The following is a 26,693-nucleotide window of genomic DNA, read 5'->3' on the forward strand; positions in this document are numbered from 1 at the left end:
ATAAATAACTGAAAGTAGCTAGTATCTATGATAACACACACCAGATGTTACCTTAAAATATTTTAAAACAATCAACAAAACAAAGAAAGAAGCAAAATATGCCCATTGACACTGGAATAAAGAACACTGAAATAAAGAACAAACTGACAGTAATCAGGGGAGGGAGGGGGGGAATAATGTGGGAAAGAAAGAGAACGGTCATCAAGGAACATATATAAAGGACCCACAGACAAAGCCAAACAGGGGTAGGATTGAGGGTGGGAGATGGGAATAAGGGGGGGAGTGGGGGAAATGGTGGCAGAAAAATGGAGACAACTCTCCTTGAACAACAATAAAAAATTAAAAAGCCTTATCTTTTTAAATTTTATATTTAGTGTAATATATAAATATTATCATCTTCATTTTACAGATGAGAATGAGCCAAGTGACAAATGAAGCTTAATTTACTCAAGTGACCCACCCATGGCCACAGAAATTTTTAAAAATGATATATTATAAAAAAGAATCAGGTCTAAGTCATATATTAAAGTATATGAAGACAAATAATCCAGTTAAAAATGGGCAAAGGACCTGAACAGACACTTCTCCATGGAGGACAGAGGGCCCAGAGATACACGAAAGGATGTGCAAATTGAAACGACAATGAGATATATCATTTCACACCTGCCAAAGGTGCTATAATTAATAAAGCAACAAACAACAACTGCTGGCAAAGATGTGGAGAAAAGGGAACCCTAGTATATTGTTGGAGGGAATGTAGACTGGTGCAGCCACTGTGGAAAACAGTATGGAGTTTCCTCAAAAAATTAAAAATGTAACTACCTTTTGACCCAATGATTCCACTGATGGGAATATACCCTAAAAATCCTGAAACACTGATTCCAAAGGACCTGTCCACCCCTATGTTCATAGCAGTGTTATTTACAATAGCCAAGAGTTGGGAGCAGCCTAAGGGCCCATCAGTAGATGAGTGGATAAAAAAACTGTGGTGCATTTACAAATGGAATACTACACAGCTGAAAAAAGAAGGAATTCCTACCCTTTGTGACAACATGTATGGAATTGGAGACAATTACGCTGGGTGAAATAAGCCAGTTGGTGAAAGACAAATACCATATGATCTCACTTATAGGAGGAATCTAATGAACAAAATAAACTAATGAGCAAAATAGAACCAGAGGCATAGAATCATGGACTAGACGGACAGTGGTAAGAGGGCAGGAATGAGATGGAGACTGTTTGAAAGAGGGTGATGGGAGTAGTCAAAGAACATACACGAAGGCCCCAGGGGCATGGACAATGGTACGGGGACTGACTATGGAAGTAGGAGCAGGAGAGGCAGAAGAGGGTAAAGGGTGAAAAATTGGGACAACTGGAACAGCATAAACAGTAATAAAATATATTTAAAATAAAATGAATAAAAATAAAGTATATGCTATATTTGCTGCTCTACGTACTTGGTGATTAATTAATATGCCCTCTGCCAGGCAGAAATGGGATTACTCCAACGGCCAAGCAATGCCTGCTTAGAGAGGCGCTACATCAAGGAGACTTTCAGGGCCACCTGTCCTTCACCGCCTCAGCTCTGCAACAGGAGGCCAGCCTCCCGACAACCATTTAAAAAGAACACGTCTTAGCGGGTTGTGTGCTGAAGAGGGGTACAAGCAGGAGAGCTGGACTTAACATCTTGGCCCATCAGGAACAGATCTGTTCACTTATTATTAAGTTTTTACAGTAAAGTGTTTTCAATATATTCGGTAGCTAGAAGATACTTTCTTCAGTATGAACACACACTTTTAAACAAGGAACTGACAACAGTGATTTCTTACACAAGGAGCTTTTCAGATGATAACTCTTTTAGAATTATGCTACACTGTAACTATGAAAAACTCTCTAATCTATCACCAGATCTGACAACTATCGAGGATGAGTAGAGGCAGAATATGAATTTAAACACACTTTCATTGCTTGCCTTCACTAAAGATTTACATCTAAGTCAATGCTGTTTATTTTTCACATTAGTTATATTTCAAGTCATTCATCCCAAATTATACAAAACAATAAATCTTGAAATTTTAAATTCTAAATCTGCAATTTAAAAATTAAACTTGTGGAGTTAAAATTTAAAGGCCACTGTGAGCCCTGAAGATAGTCCATTCCTTGACAGTAGTATTTTTGTAAGTCACTCTGTATTAATCAGCCCAGTAACATCTTAAAGCCTATACTAAAATGATGATTTCTCTCCTGATATAAAATAATTTTAGTATTATTTTTCATTAATAGCTAGCACTTTGAAAAGTAGAAATGATTTAGTTGTATGATAAGCTATATTAGAATTTAGTAAAATGCAAGCATTAAAAACTATTAATGTGTTTCCAACATTCAGCCTGTAGGTCACATCCTTCTTTAAAACTTTATCAGGAGCTTTCTTCCATCTAATTAACAAATCCCTTTGGGGCCATGGTACATTCTACAGTTATCCAATTGTTCAAGCGGCACATTATAACAGTAGTTCTCAAAATTTATCACCAGCAGAATATCTGCAGTGCTGGTGAAACTACAGATTGCTGGGCCTACCCTTAGGGTTCCTGACTTAGTAGGTTTGGGTGGGACACAAGGATTTACCTCGAAGAAGTCCCCAGGTGATGCTGCTGCTGCTGGTACAGGGACCACAGTGTGAGGGCCCCTGCCTCTGTAATGCTTTGGTGTCAAAGTCTACCTACCTCTCACTATCAGATGAGCACCACTGAAAACAGAGTGGTGCCTGGCACTTACCAGGTGTTCAATATGTATTTCTGAATAAAAGGGTGCAAAGAGGCCCCTGCAATGTCTGAGAGAGAACCAAGTAGAAGATGGAAAGACTAAACACCGTGGCTTGCAGGTAATGAATGGAGACAGCATTGGCAGACACTTTTTTCGTAGCCTCAAATTTTACTTACACCACTGAGGAGTTAATATTCCAACTTTATAAATGGTTTGGTGACTAGCATCATAATTTAAAGAAAATGCAGTGTTTAAAATCAATCAATACTTGGGGTAGCTCCCTCTAAGTCTTATTCCAAAGTATGTCTATATTTATTTGTGCATGAAGCAAATATTTAGCAAACATTTCTATAAGCAAGATAATGCATAGGAAAATATAAAAAATACCAAGCAGGAAAAAAAACAATTCATTTTACTTAAAAAGGATCCATCCATCAGTACCAGACAACTCCAGGTATGCTGAGTAACAGTTGTAAAACAAAAGAGATGATCTAGAAACTCAGCATAGCTCAGTGTAGATTACAAGGTATCAGATGGGGAGCTGTGAAAAGAGTTGGGAGACTATGAAAATATAGAAAGCTGGTGGCAAGAAGCGAAGGCTGAATGTAAGACGTGGAGTTTTGAACTCTTTGAACTTACTTTCGTAGGAGTCAGAAGGAAGCAGTGCTTTAGTGAGACTAAACTTCAAGCAGGGTGTAGGTTGCAGTACAAGACTAGAGATAGAGGGACTCCTAGCGATAAAGCACTGAAATGGTCTTTCCAAGAGGTACTGGGAGCTTTACTCCTTCGTAGGAAAGGAGTACGAAGCAATAAGTCAGCCATAGGGCAAGTGACTGAAGGCAGGGCCAGCAAACAGAAAGTCATTTAATTGAAAGTCATTTTGGGACTTGGTGAAAAAGAAATGGGTGTAACATTTAAGAGCTTTAAAAGTCAAGGTGACAGAGTTCATTTACTTGAAGCTAATGAGTCGTAAGCTTTAGGGTCACTCATGTGTACGGACTTCTCTCCAAGCTCTGGATGGGAGGTTGTTTACCCAGTCACTTATTTTCGTTAAAGTTGTAAAAGTCATTTCTATGTTTATTGTTCAAGCTTCCATCTCTTTCTGCTCCAACTTTGCCTTGGTCATACTTCCCTTTACACCAAAGGGCACTGAAAAGGCTGTGGTCATTTTTATTTAGCATTTGACATTCTTTTCCTTAGCTGGCACTCCTTGACTTGTATCAGTTTAGGCCACCCGAAATCTCAAACTGACCTAGTAGGAAAAGTTTATAGATGTGGAGAGAGTGTGTTCACTTTTATTCTTGGACTTTGATGTGCTGCCCAGAAATTCAGGTGGAAAAAGTCCAGTATGGGTTTAAAAATCCAACAGAACAGTTGGGGCTGAGAAAATAATGAGAATGGCTGACAAAATTGCCATAAAAAGGCAGTAGATAAAAGAGAGAGGGCCTAAAATAGAATTTCTGCACTCTGATGTCAGAGAGAAGAAGGAGGGAGATGGTGCTGCGATCAGCATAGAAAGAGAACCGTGTAGTGCATTGAAAAGGTTCCAAGGGAAGGGGAGTCATAGGTAAGGATGTAGGTAGGGATGAAGACTGCAGTCTGTACTGAAATGACCAGAAAGAATGGTGCCAATACAAAGCCATTGAATTCACGGATTTTCCTGGACTGCTCCTACAGATTGGCGATCACTGGAAGCACAGATGTGAATAGACACGGAAAGTGTTTGCGATGTCCTTCACCAGGTCCCAGGAGGGAGATAAAGAAGAGCAGTTTTTCTAACCTCACTAAAAAGGAGTAGGATTAAAATTTGCTGGTGCCTAAGTGACAAGGAATTTACATATCTGTCCAAATAACAGGAAATTGAGTCAATATGACTCCTGTTTCACAAATGAAGAAACTTGTTCAAAGTCTTTCCACTCAGCACAACTGGAATTCAATTTCTAGGTTTGCCCAACAAGCCCCATTGCCTTACTTTTATAGCACATCTTAAGAGCAATGTATCTATCTGTCTTCATTGGTATTAACAGAACTATTCAAATACTTATCTGGGATTTAGAATCAGGAAGCTTGATTCTAGTTTTATGGATATTTTTGAGATTCCACTTCAACTCATAGATAAATGCCACATACATATTAATATTAGGAAATGCACATTATTGCTACACTAAAATTTTGTTTGTTATGCTTTAAAATTAATACAATTTGTGAATATGTTTTAAAAGCTATCATTTCAAAGTATCACTTTTTATTTTCAAAGTTTTCTAAACGGTTGAGTCTGGTAAAATAATTAGCATTTCAAAGAAAATAAATAAAAACCTGGGAGACAGATTTAGGGGACAGTTTCTGTCACCTATTTGAATATATTTTCAAAAAGAAGTGATAATAAAGCATTTTATTCTTCTCATTACATTCATATGCTTATCAGAGTTTTCTTTAAAACAATGAAGCTACAATGTCCATTTCTCTTTTTCATTTGTTGCTCTAACTTTTAACATTTAAAAATATGTTATGTTCACAGTCCAATATTAATATTTAACACATGAACTAATATATTCTGAATATTGTGCTGGAAGATGTATTGAATAAATGCCAGCAATTATTAATGAGCAATTTCAATTAAAGCTATGAAGCAATTTTAGCACTAATTACATTAAATAGTAATTTTTTCTTTAATTTAAAAGACTTTTCTCTCAGATGTTTACCGAGATTATTATATTTGCTGTATCTAAAGATAGTGAGAAATTTAACATATATAAAATTAAAAAGTACTTTTTATAAATGTTTTAACTGTTTTAAATAATTGTTTCCTATTAAATAAAATTGCAGGGCACCTAGTGGAGGAGAAAAAGGAGAATACCAAAAGAGGCCAGGTGATTCTCACAGAACCTAAAGCTTTACTAAAACTGAACTTTTCACATGGAACTTTAAGTATTTTTTAGTAATACTTAGCAATTTCTGTATTCATTCACTTTTTTACTGTGTTAACTTCTTCAATGATATAGAATTGAAGCTATCATTAACAAGCTATCTATCATAACAAAAGAATATATTCTATAAGTCTTAGGATTCTCTTTAGTTATAAACATTTACGCTGCTTTTCATTATGTTGGGATCGGCCAGGATATCCACAAAACAATTCTGAACACACTAATAACATGGCTCAAACTAGTAAAACTGCCAATACCTAGTGTACATGAGAATGTGGAGCCACCAGAACTCTCATCTGTTGTTGGTGGGACTATAAAATCATCCACCCACCTTGAAAAATTGCGGCACAGTGTCTAACGAAGTTAAATCTATGCCAACTCTGTGTCCCAGGCTTCCCAGTTCCAGTATGCCCCCAACAGAAATGAGTGCCTAAGTCCCAATCATTTAAGAATGCTCAGAGCCACATGAGTCCTAAACCAGAAAGTCCACCAAACTATGAAGTCCACCCACACGAGAATCAATAAACTGTGGTACATTCATACAATGGAATCATGCTCAGAAATAAAAGAGAAACAACTATTGATACATATAGCAAAAATAGGTAAATTTCAAAATATTATGCTGAGATGAAGAATCTGAACAAAAAAGGAGATTCTTCTTTATGATACCATTTATATGAAATTCAAGACAGGCAAAACCACCTGTGAATGTAGAAGTCAAAATAGGGATTAAGGTGGGTGGGAAAACTACCTACCAAGAGCAACATCCTACAATGGAAGAAGTATTGTCTTCTAGGTGGTGATGACATGGGGGATATAAACAGGTAAAAATTACCCATCAAGCTGTGCACTTAAAATTTGTGCATTTTATTGTGTTTAAATTATACTTCAATTTTTTGGAAAGAAAAATCCAGAACAAGAAAAAAACAACTTCATCACGCCTCTTAATTTTATAGAGCAGAATTAGTACATGTATGTTCTTACATTCCTTTTACAGTCCCTCCTTGTTAAAGTGAAGCAGTAAACAAGATTCATACAACAGAGAGCATCATAGTCTGAAAAATAGTCTGAAAAATACGGTAAGTAACCTCATTCTCTCTCTCCAGGTTGCAGTGTTCCTAAGAACTAGGAACCAGTCTAACCGACTAACTCTGTTAACCCCATTTTACTACTGAACTCCAAGACCTCACTACGCTGTTATTAGCTTCCTAAAATTTGACCCAGCAATGCTTGCTTGGTCAACCTTCTGAAATACCCCGTCTCTTGTCACTTTTATCACAGTTATCTGAGTAACTGCTGACTCAATATCTTCTGACTGTGGCAATATACAAAATGCCCCAAAATGCAAAATCATCTCCAAGGGTGAAAAGAAGACTAAACAGGCAATTAACGATAGATAAAAATAGACTTGACTACAGGAAAATATTAAATTCCTACACATTAACAACACCATAAACAAAACTGAAAAGCAAGTAATTAACTGAGAAAAATGCTAGTCACATATGCAGTAAATGGTTAACAACAGTCAGAAAAAAAAATGTATACATCAGTGTGAACAAAAGAAACACCACACTAGACACACTGGAAAACATAATGAATAGGCAATTTGGTGAAATGTAATTGGCAAATCCACATGTGAAGATGTTTAAACAAAGATGTCAGAAGAGTATAAAGCAGTTAAAACAATGCAGCACCATTTTTGCCTATAAAATGACAAAGACTGAAGCAGTAATTATAACGTGGGGTGGCCGGGTTCCCAGGAAATGGACAGTATGAGAGAGATATAAAGGAATGTAGTTGTGTGGGGAGGGGATGGAATTCAGAATAGCAGTGGTACCGAAAACCAAAAAATAACTACATCTTCAAACTTAGCATTTCCATTTTGCATACAACACAGATATTTACATTCAAGTATCATTTATAACATCAGAAATCAAATTTTAGAAATGGAAACAATGGAAATATCTAACAAACAAAAGCATCAGTGAAATAAATGTGGTCTTGAGGGACTATCATTCAGTCACTAAATTGTTATAGTTTAGAAAAAAATTAATAAAGAAAAAAATGTTCCCCATATGTTTTAATTAAAAAGGGATTACAAAACAGAGTGTAATGTAGCCTATTTTTAAGTGTTTAAATCTGTAAAGTCAGATATTAAAATACACCACAGTTTTAATAGTGCGTATCTCTGGATATTGTGGCTATGGATGTTGTAATTGTCTCCTCAAACTTCTCTGTGTTTTCCAAATCTTGTACAACAATACTGGTAATCAGTAATAACAAATATTATTTAAAATGCCAATTGCATCTAAATGTCTAAAGGACAGAAAGAACTTAAAGACATACCCAGGCTCTGCTTGTCTTTCTGCTGTTGGCAATAACGGGATATTAAAACAAGACTGTTCTCTCACCTGGCAGCCCCAAGGGTATTCACATCTGAAAACCCTTCCACCCAGTACCTTTTCCCCACTTCTCCCAACCCCAATGCTATTCTCTCTGTATTTCAAAAATCTCCACAGTAATATAAATTAAGCAAGGTAACATTTTAAACTTTCAGCTTAATGGTGCACATCAGAATTATGGATGTTCTCAGTTCAACTAAGTTCTAATGAATAAAGTTGCTCAAAAAAGGAAAGGTGTTCTCAAACTATAAATGAAAAACCTGTTTAGTTTTTCAGAGTTTATTTACTGCCGTGGGAGTTACTTGATTTAAAATTCTTCACACCGAATGGCTTGGATATGGTTAGATTACTCTGACTTTGGGTAACTCATAAATAAAGCTGAGAGAAAAGCTATATAGACATAGGAAAGGCTCCAAGAACTGAGTATTTAACCTTCTTGGGTCTCTGTCTTCATTTGTAAAATTAGAAGTGGGAACCAGTTAATCTGCAAAGTCCCTCCTCTTACTCCAAGTATCTGATTCTAGAGTTATACTTTTCATCCACATAAAGCCAAAAAATGTTAAATTACAATCTAATAATAATGTCCTTTTTAGAAAACTATAGGTGATTTAGGAAGGAGACCAAGAAAGAGGACGTTCATAAAAGATTTAACATTAAAACATCACAGACATTAAAGGGGAGGAAACTTGGAAATGACATTACAAAGTCTAAAATATCATAAATAGGATATGATGAAATGTATACTAAAATAACAGCTGGATCAAAGCTTTCTTGGTCAAAGAAAAAAGTATTCACCCTCAAAAGACTTTTTTCACTTGAAGGGGGAAAAAAGGACACCTTAGTTTACATTACAGACTAAAATAATCCTTTCTATGGATATTGGTAATAGAGGACCAAAGAGTGGGTAAATAGAAGGACAAAATTGAAGACTAAGATTTTTAAATTGTGGGTGTGCGTATGTGCATCCACTTATCTGCATAAAAGCCTCAAAAGTACAACTCTACAGTAAAAACATGGGGTTAGCTACAGGTAGGGGCATCCCATTCCATTAAAAGAAAAACTATGAGCCTTTAAAAAGACTGTTTGCTGTTGGGGAGAAAATACAGACAACTGTAATTGAACAACAAGAAAATAATTGAATTTAAAAAATACTGTTTGCAATCCACTTCCTATATGAATACATTTTATGCATAATACTCCTTCTTAGGAGAAAAGCAATAGACTTAATAATTGGTCGGTATCCTTGTTAATATTCTATTAAGAGCGATTGAATACTAGTGTGATATCAGATTTAAGGTAACCTTCCATGTTATTCTACCTCTATCCTAGTGATTTCCCTGTGTCCTATTAATATAAAGCAATTGCTTCCTAATTACTCATTAGACAATGGGTTGAAGGCTTACAAAGAGCTAGGTAAAAGCCAGCCATTGAAGATCTTACTTGATAATGATGTAAAGCCTTACTCTTAAAGAGTTCCCCAAGAACCATTCACACTAGAATTCCTTAAATTGAATATTTAGAAATGCTAATTCTTGAGTTCTGCCCCCAGTTTACTGAGCAGACCTCTCTAGGGGTCCAACCCTGGCATCTTCGGCTTTAATGAGCTCCCTAGGGGATTTGATGAAGTTTACATTTTAAGAATCATCAGCTTATATCAGCTTAAAATATGGCTATTTCCTAAGTAAATTATTTGCATATATTATTAAAATGTTTTTATTCTTTTAAGTGTAATTTATGTAGCACCTTACAAATGCTATTTCATGTATTCCTCACCTACCGTAGTTCAATGAGGACAGGAATTGGCATTTTTACCCCACTTTAGAGAGGTCACCCAGCTAGCAACTGGTGGACCATGACTCCAAATTTCATGCACTTTCAACAGACAACAAATTTTAATAAAAGCTATGAAGGCACTAAAGAATGAATCCTAATGGTGGAATCACAGGCAATGGGAGAAACATTTAGGTATGTCAGGCTATTCAAAGGGCTCAAAAGTCATATAGTCTGCTGATGGCAACTCACTCTAAAGTCCGTTCCAATAACAGAATGAACTGCCATTGACGCTGTACCAGAAGGCCTAGGAACCACTTTCTACACAGTTACGTGCGCTTGAGTATTTACTGCTGGGCACTACATTAGGTGCCATAGAAATGACAGGCCGCATTCCCTGCCCTCAGGCAGCTTCATCCGGGATATTTAGAGTGCTGTTTTAAAAATGCAGGGCATGTTTCTACAAATGCATATTTTGAGTATCTCCACATAAATCTCTACACTAGTTGGTGATACCTGGAAGCATTCGCTTGTACCTAGTTGGCAAGCTCTCTGCTTCAGGGGAATGCTGACCACCCTGGCGCTAGGTATCATTTTCATACTACGAGAAGCAAAATGCATTTCCAAAATGAGATTCTCTCTGCAAGTTTCTGTCATTTCTGTGAAGAAACCAAGCTTTAATTATAAGTTTTTGACAGAATATCTCTATTCTCAGAGTGCTCTTACGTGATTCCCCACACGTAATTGGGTGTGTTAATGATATACAGCTTCTTGTCACTGTTCATCCAAAAACATTACAACACTAAATATAGACATATTAAGCTTAAGTGTTTTCCCTGGTTGCATGTACACTTTTTTGAGTTATTTCAACAACGATCAAAAGCTAGTGAGTTCCTCATTCCAGCTGGAATCCTCACGTCTTTTCCAAAAGACAAACCTTATTAAGCAACGAGAAAATTAAACCATAACACTAACAAAGTGTACTAAAATCCCATCTTTAATCCCGACCATCTCGCCAAACAATCTCAATTTTTATTTTATTTTCTCTTAAAGGGCCTCCGCCCCTTTCTTCCTTCTCTCCACGAGCCCCCAGTTCTGTAGAGACTGGCCTTTTGGTAATTCCTTCCCAGAATCCCTGCAGAACCATTCAGTCTACTCAACTCCACGGGTTTCTGAGGTCAGTACACAGAGGACCTGTGCTCACTCATTTGCACAGCAGAAGCATCACTGGGGTTCTGGGAACCAGTATACTGTGTTCAGGTCCCTGCTCTGCCATTTATAAACATGTGACTAGTCGGGCCATTTGAAGTGACCAAGCCATATCACTTCTCCGCCTGCAAAATGAGGTAAAATCCGCCATGCCTAATTTGCAGGTTTATTGTGGATATCATGGGAGACAAAACATAAGAAACCATTTCTGTTTTTGTTTTTCAACATTAAGAGCTCTACAACTGGGAAGGTCGTAATGTGATCAAACATGTCCCCGACTACCAGCAGGACCTTGATCGGTTTCCTCTAGAATTTCTAGGGACAGAGAGCTGTGCCTGTCTGGCCCATTTGACGGCACACTGTAGACAGGGCCTGTGGTGGGCAGTGACAGCATGAAAAAAAGTGATAGCGCTCACCTCTCCTGCTGGTGGCTCTAGAGCCCTTGGAAGGCCTCCCGAGGTGCTTGGAGGGAACACTAGACAGGCAGGTTAAATTTTAAAGCCAAACCCGGCATCACGGATTGGAAGTCCTCTTTCAGTCCCTGTGTCCTCTGGCAGGCAGTAGGACTGTGTGCTACTCCAAGCAGCAGGCACTCGATAAGCACTTGTTGACTGACTGCTCTCTGCGTTCTTGGCTCTTGCTGGAACTGTGATTTGCTAGCAGAGTGTGTGCCAACACCCACATTTTGGTAATAACCTAAATATCTGCATATTGTGAATGAGGAGGCTAAATGAAAGAAATTATGTTAAAAACGGAAGTCAGCTCCCTACATCTTTCCCCTTTATCAGTTTCTCTCACCAGGGAGGGCAGAAGGCATCCAAAGGCAAGGGGCAGATGGTACAGCGCCCTCAGGAGTAAGGGGTAGGGGGCTTTCTCCTCTACATGTGTGTGTCCATCTCTCAAGAACAGGTTCCTGTCTGGCAGCTCCACACCAGCATCTAGTGAGCGCAGCCCTGTGTGGTACAGCTAGACTAAGAATCAGGTCTCTTCTATACTGCTTTTCACCAGCACCAGGGGAAAAATGCATTGTTTGTCAGTTGCAAGTCTAAGAAATACACATGCACGGACACACATTCATCCAGTGGTCAGATCCAATTGTCTGAGATGACTAAGAAAGCCTGAATTTGCAATCATTGCACCGTTAAAAATAAAGGAACTAAAGGAAAGAAGGTGGTGTTTTCTGCTCATGGTCTGTGCTCTTGTTAAATTCCTATTTTACCTCCACAGGTGCCAGACTTTATCCATGTCTCTAAGTTTCTCTGAAGGTTCACCTCCTTCATGAGGCTTTTAATGACTCCCTCACTGAAAACTAGTTCTCTTGATTTCTTAACCCCTACAGTGTCAAGACATTAAAAGACAGTTTGCACAACAGGGTTCTTTGGGACCCTGTTTCTCGAATGGTAGGCACTCTGGATGAAGGGTCTCCGGATTTTCCAAAAGGCTATGCATTGCTTGAATACAGGAGGTGGGACCTAAAGTCATGTGTCACATGACCCAGAGAAGCCAGGCAATGCTTTCTCCAAGAATGTTCTTCGCCATCCTCTGTTATCTAGAAAATCAACTTCATTTAAGGGAAAATTCAAGCTGCGTGATTTCAAAAACTAAACTTGCTGCTGTCACTCACCTACCACAAGAAGTGGATCTTTGGGGAGGGCCAACAAACAACCTACCAATTAAACTGTGGTAGTTTCATTTTCAAACTACCACAAAATTTTGCTTACTACATGGTTTCCAAGAGAGCCTGTTTTCTTAGAAAGAAGGGAGAGGACAAAGCATAGATATTAAGTACCTGTTAAAAAAAGTCATTTATTTTATAAAATTGACTACTTATCTTTAAAAATGGCTGATTATATGGATGGAACTGGAGACCATTATTATGCTAAGTGAAATAAGCCAGGGGGTGAGGGACAAATATCATGTGACCTCACCTTTAATTGGGAATACAATCAACAAAACTAAAAAGCAAACAAAATACAACAAGAGTCATTGAAATTAAGAACAATCTAACAATAGCCAGAAGAGAGGGTGGCGTGGACAGTGGGGAGAAGGGTCTTCAGTAACTACTATAAAGGACACATGGACAAAACCAAGGGGAAGGATGGAAGCAAGGGAGGGAGGTGGGGTTATAGGGGGAGGGGTGGGGAGAAAATACACAACTGTAATTGAACAACAATAACATAATTTAAATTAAAAAATTCAATTTGGATAAAAAATGGCTGATGGAATTAGACCTGCTGAGTCTTCTCATTTGAATTCCTATTCTGAAATGCTTAGATTCTGTTTAAAGGCTAGACTCTCACCACTTGGCTATGGCACCACAGGGGCTACAGTGAAAGAAGTGGCGGAGCTCTTTTGGGCCAGGAAAGACTGCTTCTCTCACCTCAAGGATAAATCTCGCTCAAGGATAACGCAGCCCAGGAAAGATGGCTTAGCCTTTGCTGACATTTTCAGAGACTGATTGGGCAGAGAGAAAAAATAAAGGTGGAAACAGTTTCTTAATTTTCTCCTGATCACCAACGCCCTCTCCTCTTGCACCCTACCTTAAGAAGCCTTCATTTAAATTCTGGAAGGATTCCCTCAGACAAAACAAAGTTCGACACAAAGACGCATCCATCGTCTTGCCAGCTGAGCCCCGATGCAGTTTTCCTGGTTTAACGCCCACATGAACAGAGGGCATAACGACTGGTAGTTTTCTGCATAATATCCTCTTGTTACTATCTGTGTTGTTAGTCCTTTCTAGGTAAATCAAACACCAAGAAAGGATCTCAATTTCAACTTCTTGTCCTTTCTTCAGTAATCTCTCAAGTTATCCTAGCATGATAAGAAGATAGTCTGTTTTAAAAGACTCTAAGCATAGTGGTTTTAATAACCTGAATCCTTCCTGTTTTTTTCCCTTAATGGAGGAGTCCGGAGCGGAGCAGACCCACTGCTGGGAACAGGTTAGGCTATTACTGGGAGAGCAGCAGTCATTTATCAAGCCCTGTGCCACATGATTTCATAAAGTATCTAGTCTTCACACCACGCCTGTGGAGTAGATAGAACAGGCCTATTTCACTCCTGAGGAAACTGAGGCTCTAGAGATTTGGTAGAAACTTGCCCAGGGCCAGTTAGTGCATACAATGAAATCTACCAGTAATTCTTTATCTTGACAGGAAATTCCTAGAATTTCTGCAATGTTAATATAAGTGAAACGAATATAATGCCAACAAATAAACTGAAACAAAAAGCCTTGTGTTAAATTGAAGAAACCAAATAATCTTTAAGAAAAATGTAGCTAGGAGATTCAAACTTCAAAGCATTTACCATCCTTTCTGAATCATGGCCACCTTGAAGTCTAATTAGAAAAGAGTGAAAGAAATGCTGAAATTCTTTATGTAGTCATATAAATACCATGCAAATATAACCAACACAATTCATTTTTTAAGTCTTCAAGGTTTCATAATTAAGAAACCATAATTAAAATCAAAATAAATACTTCAAGTTTTTTTTATTAATTGTCAGTGTTTTCTTTCTACCCTGTCTTCAGAACTATCCAACTTTTTAACCATTTATAGGAGTGTCCCTTACAAATCGTGAGAATATAATCACACAATCAAATACATTGCAACTGTCCCCTTTTAATTGTGAATCATAGCTAGGCTTGCAAATTAGTCTATTTTAATCAAAGAAGATCTATCAATTTGGTGGGAATGTATTTGCCAGCTAAAATGAAAGAAGTTAATAAACATTAATATGCATCTTAAATCAATCACTCCTTTACTCTTGATGTGGTGGTGGGTATGCAGATTAGTGAATCAGTCAAAACACAATGCAAAAGAAGGGAGGCACAGGGAGGCATTCCGTGCCCTGCGTAGTTAAGAAGCAAGACTCTTCTGAACCAAATGGGGAGATAATGATGAAGCACTAAAACCTTCAGTGAAATGACTTGCTAAAAACTAAAGGAATTGGGGGGTGGGATGGGATGGGACTAAAAAACAGAAAACTGTACTTGAACAACAACAGAAATAAATAAATGAATGAATGAATGAATAAATAAATAAATAAATAAAGTAAATCCAGATAGTTATTCTTGGTTGGTCCTTTATGTACTACCAGTAATAAAAACTGGATGAGAAAACAAAATATTCCTTCAGGATAAATTATGTTGGTTGACAGCATAATGTAGGGTTAAGGACACATGCTTGAACGTGAGCCTGCCCGGATTGAGATCCAGGCACCATGACTTTAGTTTTGTAACCTTGCCATTTCCTAATGTTGCTGCACCTTTATACCATTTCCTGCATGATGGGAGGTTCACATGACCTATCTCACAGAGCTGTGATGATGAGGTGAGTTGATGGTTTCCTAAAGGCTTAGGATAGTACTGGCCAAATAATAAGTGCTAAGTGATATTCAGTAAACGAATGATTTAATTGACCATTTACCGCCACTTTACATAATCCTCTCTCTTTATATTTACAACCTGGAGAAATTAGATAGTGAAAGACCCCTACAATAGTTAAGTCACTTCCTTACTATAAGCCAAGAGGTGAATTATTTCTTGTGTAAAAATAATTTAAATTTATGTTTTCTGAAAAGGCAAATGTTATGCTTAAAAATAAAATTACTGAGGCAAATGATTGCTCGCAAGCACAAATAGACTATTACATATTTTAGTTATTACAAAGGTACCCAGACAACAAATACCTTGTGAATATACTGAAACACAAGGCTTTTCTGTAGCATGTTTACCAGAAGCCCACCAGCAACGTTCCACTTTAACTGAGGTGGGATAAGTTGTCTGTAGCAGTCTCAAAAACTGTATTATCTCACTTAGAACAAGTCCCAGGGGGGAAAAAATGAGTGGGGAAATGAAATACATGATTTGCATATTTAACTGCATGTCCAATTAACCACTTTGCTGACAGAGATTAATTTAATATTCATTTTATCCCAGCATATGTTAATACTTTGATAGTAGACGTGAAACGTGACTGATAGAGTATGCTGCAATTTTGAAAATGTTAAGAGTGAACTTCAAGGAAAGGTAGCTTAGAGTGTTGAGGAGAGTGTCAGTCCTCCTCTTTGGGAAGATTTCATCTCAAAATAATCAATTTTCCATATGTATGTAGGCATAAATAGTACAATACTGTAAGATTTTCTGGAATCAATATGAAGTACTAAATAGGAATACTGCTAAATAATGCTCTGCAAAACAAATACAAAGTTCAGTTTCTATAATATATGTTTTCGGCAAAAATTCCCTAAGGTATTTAAATTATTCATGCTTCAGTATTATTTCTCTACAACAGATTGCAACATACTTGCTAACTGAAAAGATAATTACATATAAAATGCCATGGACATGAATTAGAGTATTAATCAGATTAACAAAGTCAAAATCTTGAAAAATTTAAAAGGAAAGTTCATCAGGAAAACTGCACCCTGCTCTTAAACATCGCTCTGCACGCCCAAGGAGAAGTGCTGATTGGACAGGACTGGAGTCATTGGCATGGAGCTCCTCCATTGGCCCTGAGTATATTTTTTAGAACACATCACACTCAGAGTGGTGTACTTTATGCTGTGTAACTATCCACACGCTAAATAATTTGACTTTAAGGTAAAATTAGAGATTTCAGAATCCAAAATCATCTCAGTTTTAAGAAGCCTCAAAAAAACCCCTTTTGTTTACTGGGTCTGAATCCCATAGTTATCCAGAAAAATATGCCGTTATGACCAGATGGTAACCAATAGCCAGACAGTCTGAACCACATAAATAGTTACATGTACCAACACCAGTCCAACAATAGCAATCCAGAAAATCAAAACAACTGTGTAAAAGTGATGTCCAAACCAGTCCATGCCACTGTGCTCTATTTTACCATATATTAAAAAGCACTTCCTTGCCATTTACTTTAAAATTTCATTTATTTCTAATTGCTAGTTTTCAGAAATATGTTATGATACTTTTTCTCATCAATTTATATAAAAATGTATGAACAACGTACATGAACATAGAGTAAAATCTAAAGCTTTGCATAAAAAATTGCAGGTCACATTATATAATACATTGAACACTAGAGATCCCATAGCCGAAAAAAATGATTGAATAGTATTTTGAATTTCACAATAAAAGTGGCCACAGAATTCATGTAAAACTTAATACGCACACAACCACATATCTTGAAAGTGTGCTGAAGAAACACTTTCAACACAACCTCAGTTCCAATTCACAAATCCCACAGACACTAAATTCACATAATCAGCTCAGCAGGTTCTTTGTATCTGCCTATATACTTGGTAATTGGAAGGACATTTGTCCAAGAATCACATTTTAGTCTTAAGATATGTTATTATAATTGCTATTACTTGATCAATAACTTTATCACTGCCTAAGTGCAATGCTTTGTTGAATTGGAAAATGGCCCTCATTTATTAATCTACCCCCACTTTACTACTTATTTTTCTGCTAAGTATCAAAATGTAATATTAACTAAAATCTGCTCCACTAGAGTGGAGATGTAAATTTCACATCAATGTTCACTTGAAATTCTTAATAACTATGAGTTAGCTACCTTTTTGGTTAATTTTATTCTTAATTAAAAATGCTTTTTTTTTTTTTTTTTTGAGAGGTGAACTGGGAAATGACAACACTGCAACAAAAGTCAGGTCTTCTCAGTTTAAAGGAAGTATTCTTTTTAAAACCCAGCCTCTCCTCTCACCCTAGCGGGAAAGCGAAAGCACTGTGGCTACTTACTAATTAAGCGACCCTGGTGGAATCATTGCCTCTCTAATCTTTTTCCTCGTCAGCAGAATGGGGATCATAATAAGCCCTGTCGTGGTGACTATCAGGACGAAATGCGGTACTGCACATGAGGGCTCTGTGAAAACGCATGCTTAAAACATACCTGTTTTGACTAAGTCCTGTCCAAATCTTGATGGAATTCGTTGTCATATAATCAGTGCTTTAAAAAAATCTTGCGTTTTGTGAGAGAATGGAATAAATAGTTCAAAAGGCTATTACCGATTTCTGTGTGGAGAGAGATTCTACACCCTACACAGACCAAAAGGGATGGGGCAAAAGGCCAAGAAAAGGAAGCGAGTGCTGTTCTAATAGCCATTCCTTAGGACCTCCACTGAGAGGCAAGTGCTAGTCAAGTACCTGGAGCCTGACCTACACAGTACGGTTCTTGTGCACCAGCGTAAACCAGCACTAACTAATGATGAGGACAACCAGACGGCTGAAGGACCCCTAATATGGTCTGCTGGAGTAGCTCCAGTTACAGTCTGTTTAGAATCAATAGGACTCTGGGAAAGACAAGAAAGACAATTAGCATTTTATGAAATCTTTATTACTGAAGCAATCTTAAATCTAAAAGTTGGAAATGATCTTAGTTCAATTGAAGAATAACACTCATATGAATTACAAAATGCTATAAAAAGCCATGACCGAAATTATTGAGGACATTTACAACGGAAAAAACTGACTTTCTTTCATTAAAAACAGGTACACAATGTAGTGTGAATGAGGCATTGATGACAGACTATGGTGATGAACTACATCAGGTCAAAGATGATTTTTTTCTAAGCTAGCCTGCCCTATTCTCTTCACAAAGACCCAGGTTCTAATCCCAGGTAGTTACCTAAGCAGAACTGCCTTAGGTTATACAGTATTCAGGTGCAAGGGTGGGTAAATTAGTGTAGCCCCTCCCAACTCCTGGAACATAGGTTTCCTGGAAGAATATTCTAAATGAGGAGGAAGATGAGTTAGAAGATAAGGGATAAGGGTTTTACTTCCAACTTTGCTACTAATTAGCTGTGACTCAATGAGTTCAGTTCACTTAAATTATTTAGAGCTCTGTGTTCCCATCTATAAAATGAGAGAAATGTGCTCCTCCAACATTTAGAGCTAAGTTCTGTCTGGGAACTGATGTTCAATGCTGGAAATGAATGCCAAAAGCCACAGTTAATAACTGGCTGAATTAGAACTTGAATTCAGGCATCCAGACTTCAAGGTCTATTTTTTCTCCATATGTCTTCTCTCTGAAATCTCTTTTCTCAAATTTTAATTTTATCATGTAAGAACTGTTAACATGAGATCTACCCTCTTAACAACTTTTAAAGTGCATGTATTGTTCATTGTAGGCACAATGTGGTACAGCCGATCTGCAGAACCTAATCCTCTTGCATAATGGAAACTTTAGGCTCCATTGATTATCGACTTATTTTCTCTTTTCCCAAGCCCGTGGCAACCACTATTCTGATTCTCTGAGTTTGACTATTTTAGGTACCTCATTAAAGTGGATCAGGTAGAATGTGTCTTGCTGTGACTGGCTTATCTCACTCAGGATAATGCCCTCAAGGTTCACGCACAGTATCCCACACTACGGGATACACTTTTTAAAAAGATTGATTAATATTTCATTGTATGTATATACCCTCACCTCTCTTTATCCACTCAAAGGCACAAGGAGATGACCACCTCACACCTATTAGAATGGCTATTATCAAAAAGACACATTTTGACGAGGATGTGTAGAAATTGGAATCCTTGTGAATCGTGACAAGAAAATGGTGCAGCCACTATGGGAAACCAGGATTTTGAAGAGATTATCAGTTCATGGTAGCACTTTTTGAAGTAGCCAAGATGTAGGAATCACCTAAAAATCTTTTTTTAATAAACATTTATTAGGGGCTTATTATACTCTTGGCACTTGATCAAATTCATGGTCTCATTTATTTTTCACTAGATGGAACTCAGTGTATTTCCATTTTATAGATTGAGAAAACAATCTTAGTGAGGATTAAGTAGCTTAGTAAGTTTACACAATGTATGTGGCAGTGGCCAATTTTTCACACAGATATGTTTCTGAAAATTATCTTCGCTAGTCAAGCTGCCTCAATTATTTATACATTAGTGCCCATTTAGGTCAATGAATCAATCACCTGTCTTAAATGCATTTGCAAAACAAGCCTTATCTCTATTTGAAAAATAAGACTATGTTTTAGTAGAGGAAGTATGTGCAGCAACGTGGCCAAAAGCAATTGGACGAGGAGCTCTTTGCTGAGCATTAATATTAAAGAACAGTGAAAAGTGATGTAGATAAAATGTACTATGTTGATGTTTTTATCAGACCGTCGTTTCATGTAGAGTCCCAGATGATTGCTACATGCACATAAGATACAGGCTGTTTGTTTTTTAAGAGCAAGGTTTGCTTGTTGAAAGACTAACTCTTTCCAACAATACCCTAGATTTTTAGAACTAAATTGTAAACTTTTTTTGATGGCCATGCCTCCAGCATTGTGGCTCTTCTTCTCACATCTTTATTCCCATTATCTCCATTATTACCTGTCCTTCCATGGTACCTGGTCTAGCAAAACAAAAACATGTGCATCTTCTATATCTACTGAATAAGTGACTGGGCAATCTGAGAATTACGTATATTAAAGGTGGGGGCAACCAAAGAGTACTCTCAAGTCATGGATTACTTGGACCGTTATTGATTCAAAGATACTTTCAGAAATACAAGCTGGCAATCTTGCCTAAAACTGCATTGCAGTCATGCACATTTTTGTGGAAGAAGCCAAGTAAGGAAGAGGTGTGGGGTAGCAATGTCTATTTTAACAGAATATTCATAGCCAAAAATGTTCTGGGTCACCCATATGAATTAATTAGGAAGAGCTACATTTTTCTTTCATGCAGCAAAGTCAAATACATTGTGAAAGGCTTTGCCGTCTTGGTTGCTAGACAAAAGAGCAAAGGAATTGGCTTTATCAAACAGCCACCTTCTGCATCTGAGGGGAAAAAAACACAAAACAAAAGAAAAACAAAAACCTCCCCAGCTGAATCAATGAACTGACCCCTGGGACACCAGTGAGGTGCCATCAGCCTTTCTACAGCATTCACTGTTGCTAATACTTGCTGGAAGCAAAACTCTCTGCTTTGCTCCTTGTAATAATTTGTGCCCCAACAGATCAATCATTCAAGACACGGAGGACCCTCTCAGTTCTGGTCTCAAAACCAGTGGGCTCCTGCAATTGCTCTGGGCCCTGGGCCACAAAGCCTGGATTCAAATTCCTCTTTGACGCTGATTGGTGACTTGGCTCCATTTTTTGGTGCATCTACAATATTTCTCAGTATCCCTATGAAGAAAATCAAGTCCACAACTCCCTCCAAAACACACCACTCCTCTTAGAAGTTTAGCATGTGTACAAAAGTGCCTCGGAAAGAGAAACATTATAAATGCAAGCTATCATTATCCTTTATATAACAGCACTGGGCTACCTCAATTACAATCCACACTTTTAAAATCCGTTAACATTCCCTTCTGGGAAAGCCCTTTTGCCCTTTAATGGTATAAGCTAATCATGGCAGTATAATATCCAGAGCTCATATTTGTGAGAGGAGAATGGCTGGCTCCGGTGTGCTCAGTTCTGTGATGGCTTTCTCATGCCTTTATCTCCTGGACTCATTGAGAGGCTCTAAGCTAATTTTCAAAACTATGCAGAGGTACTTAGGAAAGCTGGGAGCAGAGATGGGAACCTGAGCATTGCACTGACATCATCCCATGCTCAGCACATATGGTACATCACTGAAGCAACCCTGAATGAGCACACTGGTTTCTTCTCAACTCTTGCTGGTTTTAAGTAGCATTCTTAATTACAAGCAGGCTTGCTTTGTTTTATCATTGACTATCACACAGTTCACATTATTTAACTGGAAAAATATAATTTTTCTACAAGGTATTTTCATCATTTATTTGTTTAAACACATGCAAAATGAAACTGTATCTTGCAGAGGTCTCAAAACCTGCATCTCCTGTGCATTTAAAACAAACAAACAAATAAACAAAAAAACCCCATCATAATTTCTGCAACTGGGTCAGCTTGCACAAAGATGCTGGGGTAGCCATGAGTGCTTTCAGCACCCTGCAATCCTTGTAAGTGACACCTCATAATAGTGCAAATGAAGCATGGCGTGATGAGAAAATGAAGAAGAATGAACCTGGATAGTCAACCCTGCAGTTTCCAAAACACGGAGGGTAGATTTGATCTCCCCCCCACAAATACACCACACATGAATTTTCTTTTCACACTTTCAAGCACATACCTGCTTTTCCTATTATGAGAAAAATGGCTTATGATTCCAAGAAATTCTAACACAGACAGGCTGGCTCATTTGTTCATCTCTATATGTACACTGGCAAGAGTCTCAAATGGTGAACTAAACCTCATTTACACCTGCCTTGATTTTCAGCTAGGAATTTATCATATTGTCATCCACCTTTGTGCTTCCCCTCGCCCTCATCTATTAGGCTCCAAGATGATTTCCTTGTGGGCCCCTCGTCTAATTAGCTGAGTATGGACGGGAGTTTACTGACCCAACACATTCGACATCACCTCTGTGCTGATAAGGTTTCTTTGAAGCCAGCACCCCGCCGCCCTGCCCTCAGCCCCTCTACCTCCCGGCACAGCCACATCTCTGCACCCCCCACCCTCGGAGGCTCACTTCATCCCTAATGTTCCTTGATTGGACTCTGCCCAGAGTTAATTCCCTCTTTTCAAGAGAGGTTAGGAATGAAGTAGGAAAAATTCACACTGGATCTTATCTGGCGGAGGTTGGTAAGTGTGCTCCTCTGATTTAAAAAAAAAGAGGCAGAAAGCATCCACCAAAAGTGTGGGTTAGGGGGTTGGGGAGTTTCAAAAAGAAACAATGGAACCTTTGAAGGAAGGAAAAAGTTCTTTGACTCAAAAGAATGATAGCCACTGCTGCTCACATACGATTTTCTCCACTTTCCTTCTATCCTTTTCTCTTTTTCTATGATAGATGCGCCTGGTTTTTTCATTCACATAGAGAGGCAATTACTCTATTCTGGAGGGAAAGAAATGTTTGTCAAGACCAGCAGACGGCGCCTGACTGGGGACGAGCAGCAGTGGAAAGGGGGAAAAGGGCCCTCCCTGCAGCAGGGCCCCCTCTGCGTTCTCCTTCCCCCTCTCCCCAGGCGCCCTTCCCGCCAGCCGCCTCATCTCCTGGGAGAGAGGCAGAGCCACAGCAAAGGAGAAGAGAATGCGCATATGAGATTATTAGCCAAGTGCTTCCCACCAGTACAATTAGGCACCCCACCCCCTCGCCTACCCCCATCTGGCTCCGCACACCCACCCACGCTCTGTCTGCCCCTCCTGTGCCCTGGCTCGCCTCCCTCCCCTGGGACTCACACAATCCTGCGCAGAGGCAGGGCAGTGGGTGAGAGCGGCACCCAGGTAACCACAGAGCAGCAGGCTCCTGGACTACTGCTGTGAGCAAGTGGTGACAGCAAAGAGACTTCTTACTGGTTCTAAGACATCTATCCTCTGTTACCCTTAGCTAAGAAGCCCCTGTTCGGGATATTACTTTTGTCTCCACCCTCTCCACTCTTAACTGGAGAGAATTCTGGACAGGGAACCGGGGGAAGGAAGAGAAGGGATTCCTAGGACTCATAGTGAGGTGTGTCTCCATGTCACTCAAAGAGGAGTTGGTAAAGGGAATCGTTCTCTCTTCACGTAGGTGAGGTTAGAGCTTCTCACATTTAACCAGAATTGTTCCCAGGTAGAAAACCTGTCTCTGGGGAAGGGGGCCACCCTGGTGCAACCTGCAGCAGCTCAGGGGAGGGGAATTACTTAGGGAGCAGGACATAGGGCCAGAGCCGAACCAAGCCTGAGAGGGAGGAACTCTGCAAGGAAAGGAAGGGGGTGGAGGTGGGGTAAAAGAAAAAACATCCGTAACTTTTGTCCTGCTTTTTAAAGTGGTGTTCTTTACATGGGGCAGAAGGTTAGGAGTGGGGAGAGATTCACAAAAAGTTTGATATTGTATTTATTGTCAGTTCAGGGAATCCAAAATAGACCTTCTTCTGAAGATAGGAGGAACATGGCCTTACGCTGCTGGCCACTCTGGAGAAGGAACCGGCTCACTCAGACTTTTCTCCACATGCTGTTCTTTACAAAAGAATCCCGAGTGAGGAGAATAGCTTCTCTTTGCTCTCAACTCTCCTTCTCCAAGCAGACCTCCTGACTTGCACCAGCCAGCACTGGCCCATCTGCCTCCCTGGGAGGCAGTAAACTTAAGGACATCCTTATCCCTATAGCCTTCAGACATGATTCTCAGGGAGATGGGTCTGGGTAGTCAAGCCTCTCTCTACTTAGCTCAGGCTAACCACCAAGAAAAATCAGTGTAGATGTGTGTTGGGTAAGGAAAAGGGGCTGGTGTTCAGAGGTTTTCTTTGAGCCTGTTAGGGGCAGGCCAGCCTCAGTTTCCCTTCTATGTTCTCCAATGAAGGGAAGAGGTTGGGGACAAAGGGGACTGGCCTACTGTTGAGTGAGTCCTGGGACCCACTGCTTCACTGTCACTGCAGTCTGGGCACACTTTGGAGGAATGTGCAGTCTGGAACCTCCCCCCTCCACCAGGCATGGGAAAAGAGGCAGGAGGTGGGGCGGCACTCAGCACAGACAAAAGGTTCTGCAGAGCCCTCTTGTCACTGGTGCTTAGGTCCCTTTGCAAGCAAAGCACAGTACCTCATCGGCCACATGGAGTGATCTTATGGCTAGTAACCCCCTTCCCCAGGGGCCCAGGGGCCCGGCCAGGACCGGTCCTTGAACGTGCCTCATTCATGCCTCTCTCCAGCACCCCTACAAGGAGCGCCCCTCCCATCCCACACCACAAACACACTACATGCCTCCCCCATCTCTTTTCTATTGTCTTCAAAGAGATAAGTGGCCCCCACTAAGGACGCCCGGATGCACCTCTGGTTCTCTGTTCCCATTTCTCAGAGCTTTAGGGGCTAAAAAGCGAGCACGGGGTTGAAAGGGGGGAGTGAGGGAGTAACCCCAGAGAACTTGGCATCTCAGACCCACCGTGTCCGCCTCGCAAGGATGCCGGTGACCTGTAGATTGCAATAGGCACTGAATGATGCTTGCTGCTGCCATGGAAATGGTGGATGTGGTGCGCTCCCAAACTGGACGCCCCCCATGCCACTCCTAGAAGGCCGCTGAGGGTGAGCGGGACAATCCAGAGCAGGGCCAGGCGCCCCCCTGCGCCTCCGCTGCCACTGCCGCCCCCGGGCGAGCCAAGCTCGGTACCGCACCGGAGCATCCTCTGGTACATGGCGGGTTGCCCGCTGAGGGGCAGGTGCCTCGGGAGGCAAAGTTTGGGGCACGGGAAGGGGAGAGGGCACCAGGGAGCAGGAGGCTCAGAGTGGGCTGCAGGGCGCTGCCTCACCGAGCCAGAGCACCCATCGTCTCCCTCCTTCGGACAGTCTTCTCGGGGTCCCGGAGTCCACGGTGCCTTGCACCCCAAAGAATCCAAAACATAGCCGAGGCAAATGCAGCTGGTGGGGGACTTGTCCGGAAAGGCAGCCCCCAGGAACAGCAAGTGCGGAGCAGGCGGTTGCTTCCAGATTTCCAGGGCTCCAGGTTCTCCAGTGATACTCCCAAAGAGTTTCGGGCGAGAGTGTGTGCCAGGGGGTGGGGAGCGGGGAAATTATTTAAAGCTTCTCCCGGAGGGTCCTCACTTCTACATGACAGCCATCCACCTCGAATCCACTAGGTAAATCCATTTAGCATTGTGTGTGGGGACTTGGGAGGCCACTTCGCCGGCCCAACCTCCTTTCAAGGGAGAAGCAGACCCCATGGAATCCAGGCGCCACTTCCCTCCATTCAGCCCCGGCTGGCTTGCCCGCTCGCGCCAGCCTCCCTCCGGCAGCGGCAGCGGCAGCGGCGCGGGGAGCAGGGGCGCGCATCGCCTGCCTGCTCCCAGGCAATCTCCGTCTGCTGCCTCCCAACACTCACACCCCGCGCGGGGCTCAGAGGCAAGAGTGAGCCCTGATGAAGGAAGCGGGGATCAAAGGGGGGGAGAGAGCTAAGAAAAAGCAGCAGCAGACAAGTGGAGGGGAAAAAGAAAAAAAAAAAAGAAAAGAAAAGAAATACCACACACGCTGGCGAAGCGAGGGGCTCTATGCAAATCTGCAGTCTCCAAACAGCAAATCACTGAAGCTGGGATGCAATGCAGAGGACGAGCCTATGTAACGAGGGAGGCCGGTCTAGCTTCCCACAAGAATCGTCCTGCTCTGCCTCTCTCACGCATTCCCCACGCATCAGAAGGACACGTGTACGGCAATGCAAGGAACACCTAAAAAGCAACTCTCCCTCCTCCGCCAGGTGATCCCTCCGTCTGAATTGCAATGGCAAATGGCACCCTTCCTCTACCCCTATGGTTTAGATGTAACCAGTGTCCTGAGAGCTCTTAAAAGGGAAAGAATTCCGCTCTTTTTATTGGACCAAACTTGTTCTGCCAGGTGTTCAAACCCAATCTGCTAAATACGGCTTGACACCATCTACTCAAGTATCAGTTTTGGTGTTCCATTAATTACAGGTATCACTCATAACAAAGAGTCCTTGTTCTCGCTACAACATCCTATCTCGTAAGGCAGTGAAGGTGCAGGGAAGCAAAACACACAGGAGAAAAAAAGGATGGTGAATGTGGCAGCGGAGGAACAGACAGAAAAAAGGAGAATGAAAGAGAGAAAGGAGGCAGGTAGGAAAGAGAACAGCAGAGAAGAGAAACAGTGTGGATGAGGTTGCTCGTACTTCAGTCAAACATTTCAGGGATATT

At 40.3% G+C, this 26,693-nt stretch overlaps 1 protein-coding gene across 27 annotated transcripts in view; it reads right to left on the reverse strand.

Moving 5' to 3' along the window:
* NRXN1 (neurexin 1) overlaps positions 1-26,693 on the reverse strand; it is a 1,091,189-nt gene that overhangs the window by 391,624 nt on the left and 672,872 nt on the right. For 2 of the 27 annotated variants that reach the window (XM_037047886.1, XM_037047885.1), the window contains exon 1: positions 24,938-26,497. The exons of 23 other annotated variants lie outside the window; for them this stretch is intronic. In XM_037047886.1, coding sequence (XP_036903781.1) covers positions 24,938-25,187 — 250 coding nt within the window. In that variant the 5' untranslated portion in view covers positions 25,188-26,497. Of the gene's footprint in view, positions 1-24,937; positions 26,498-26,693 lie in introns of those variants that run through there. 2 more of the 27 variants (XM_037047884.1, XM_037047883.1) reach the window with 1 other exon arrangement.

The sequence above is a fragment of the Sturnira hondurensis genome, unplaced genomic scaffold (assembly GCF_014824575.4).
Source record: "Sturnira hondurensis isolate 20B ecotype Veracruz unplaced genomic scaffold, ASM1482457v3 Scaffold0006413, whole genome shotgun sequence".
In the NCBI taxonomy this organism is placed as follows: Eukaryota; Metazoa; Chordata; class Mammalia; order Chiroptera; family Phyllostomidae; genus Sturnira; species Sturnira hondurensis.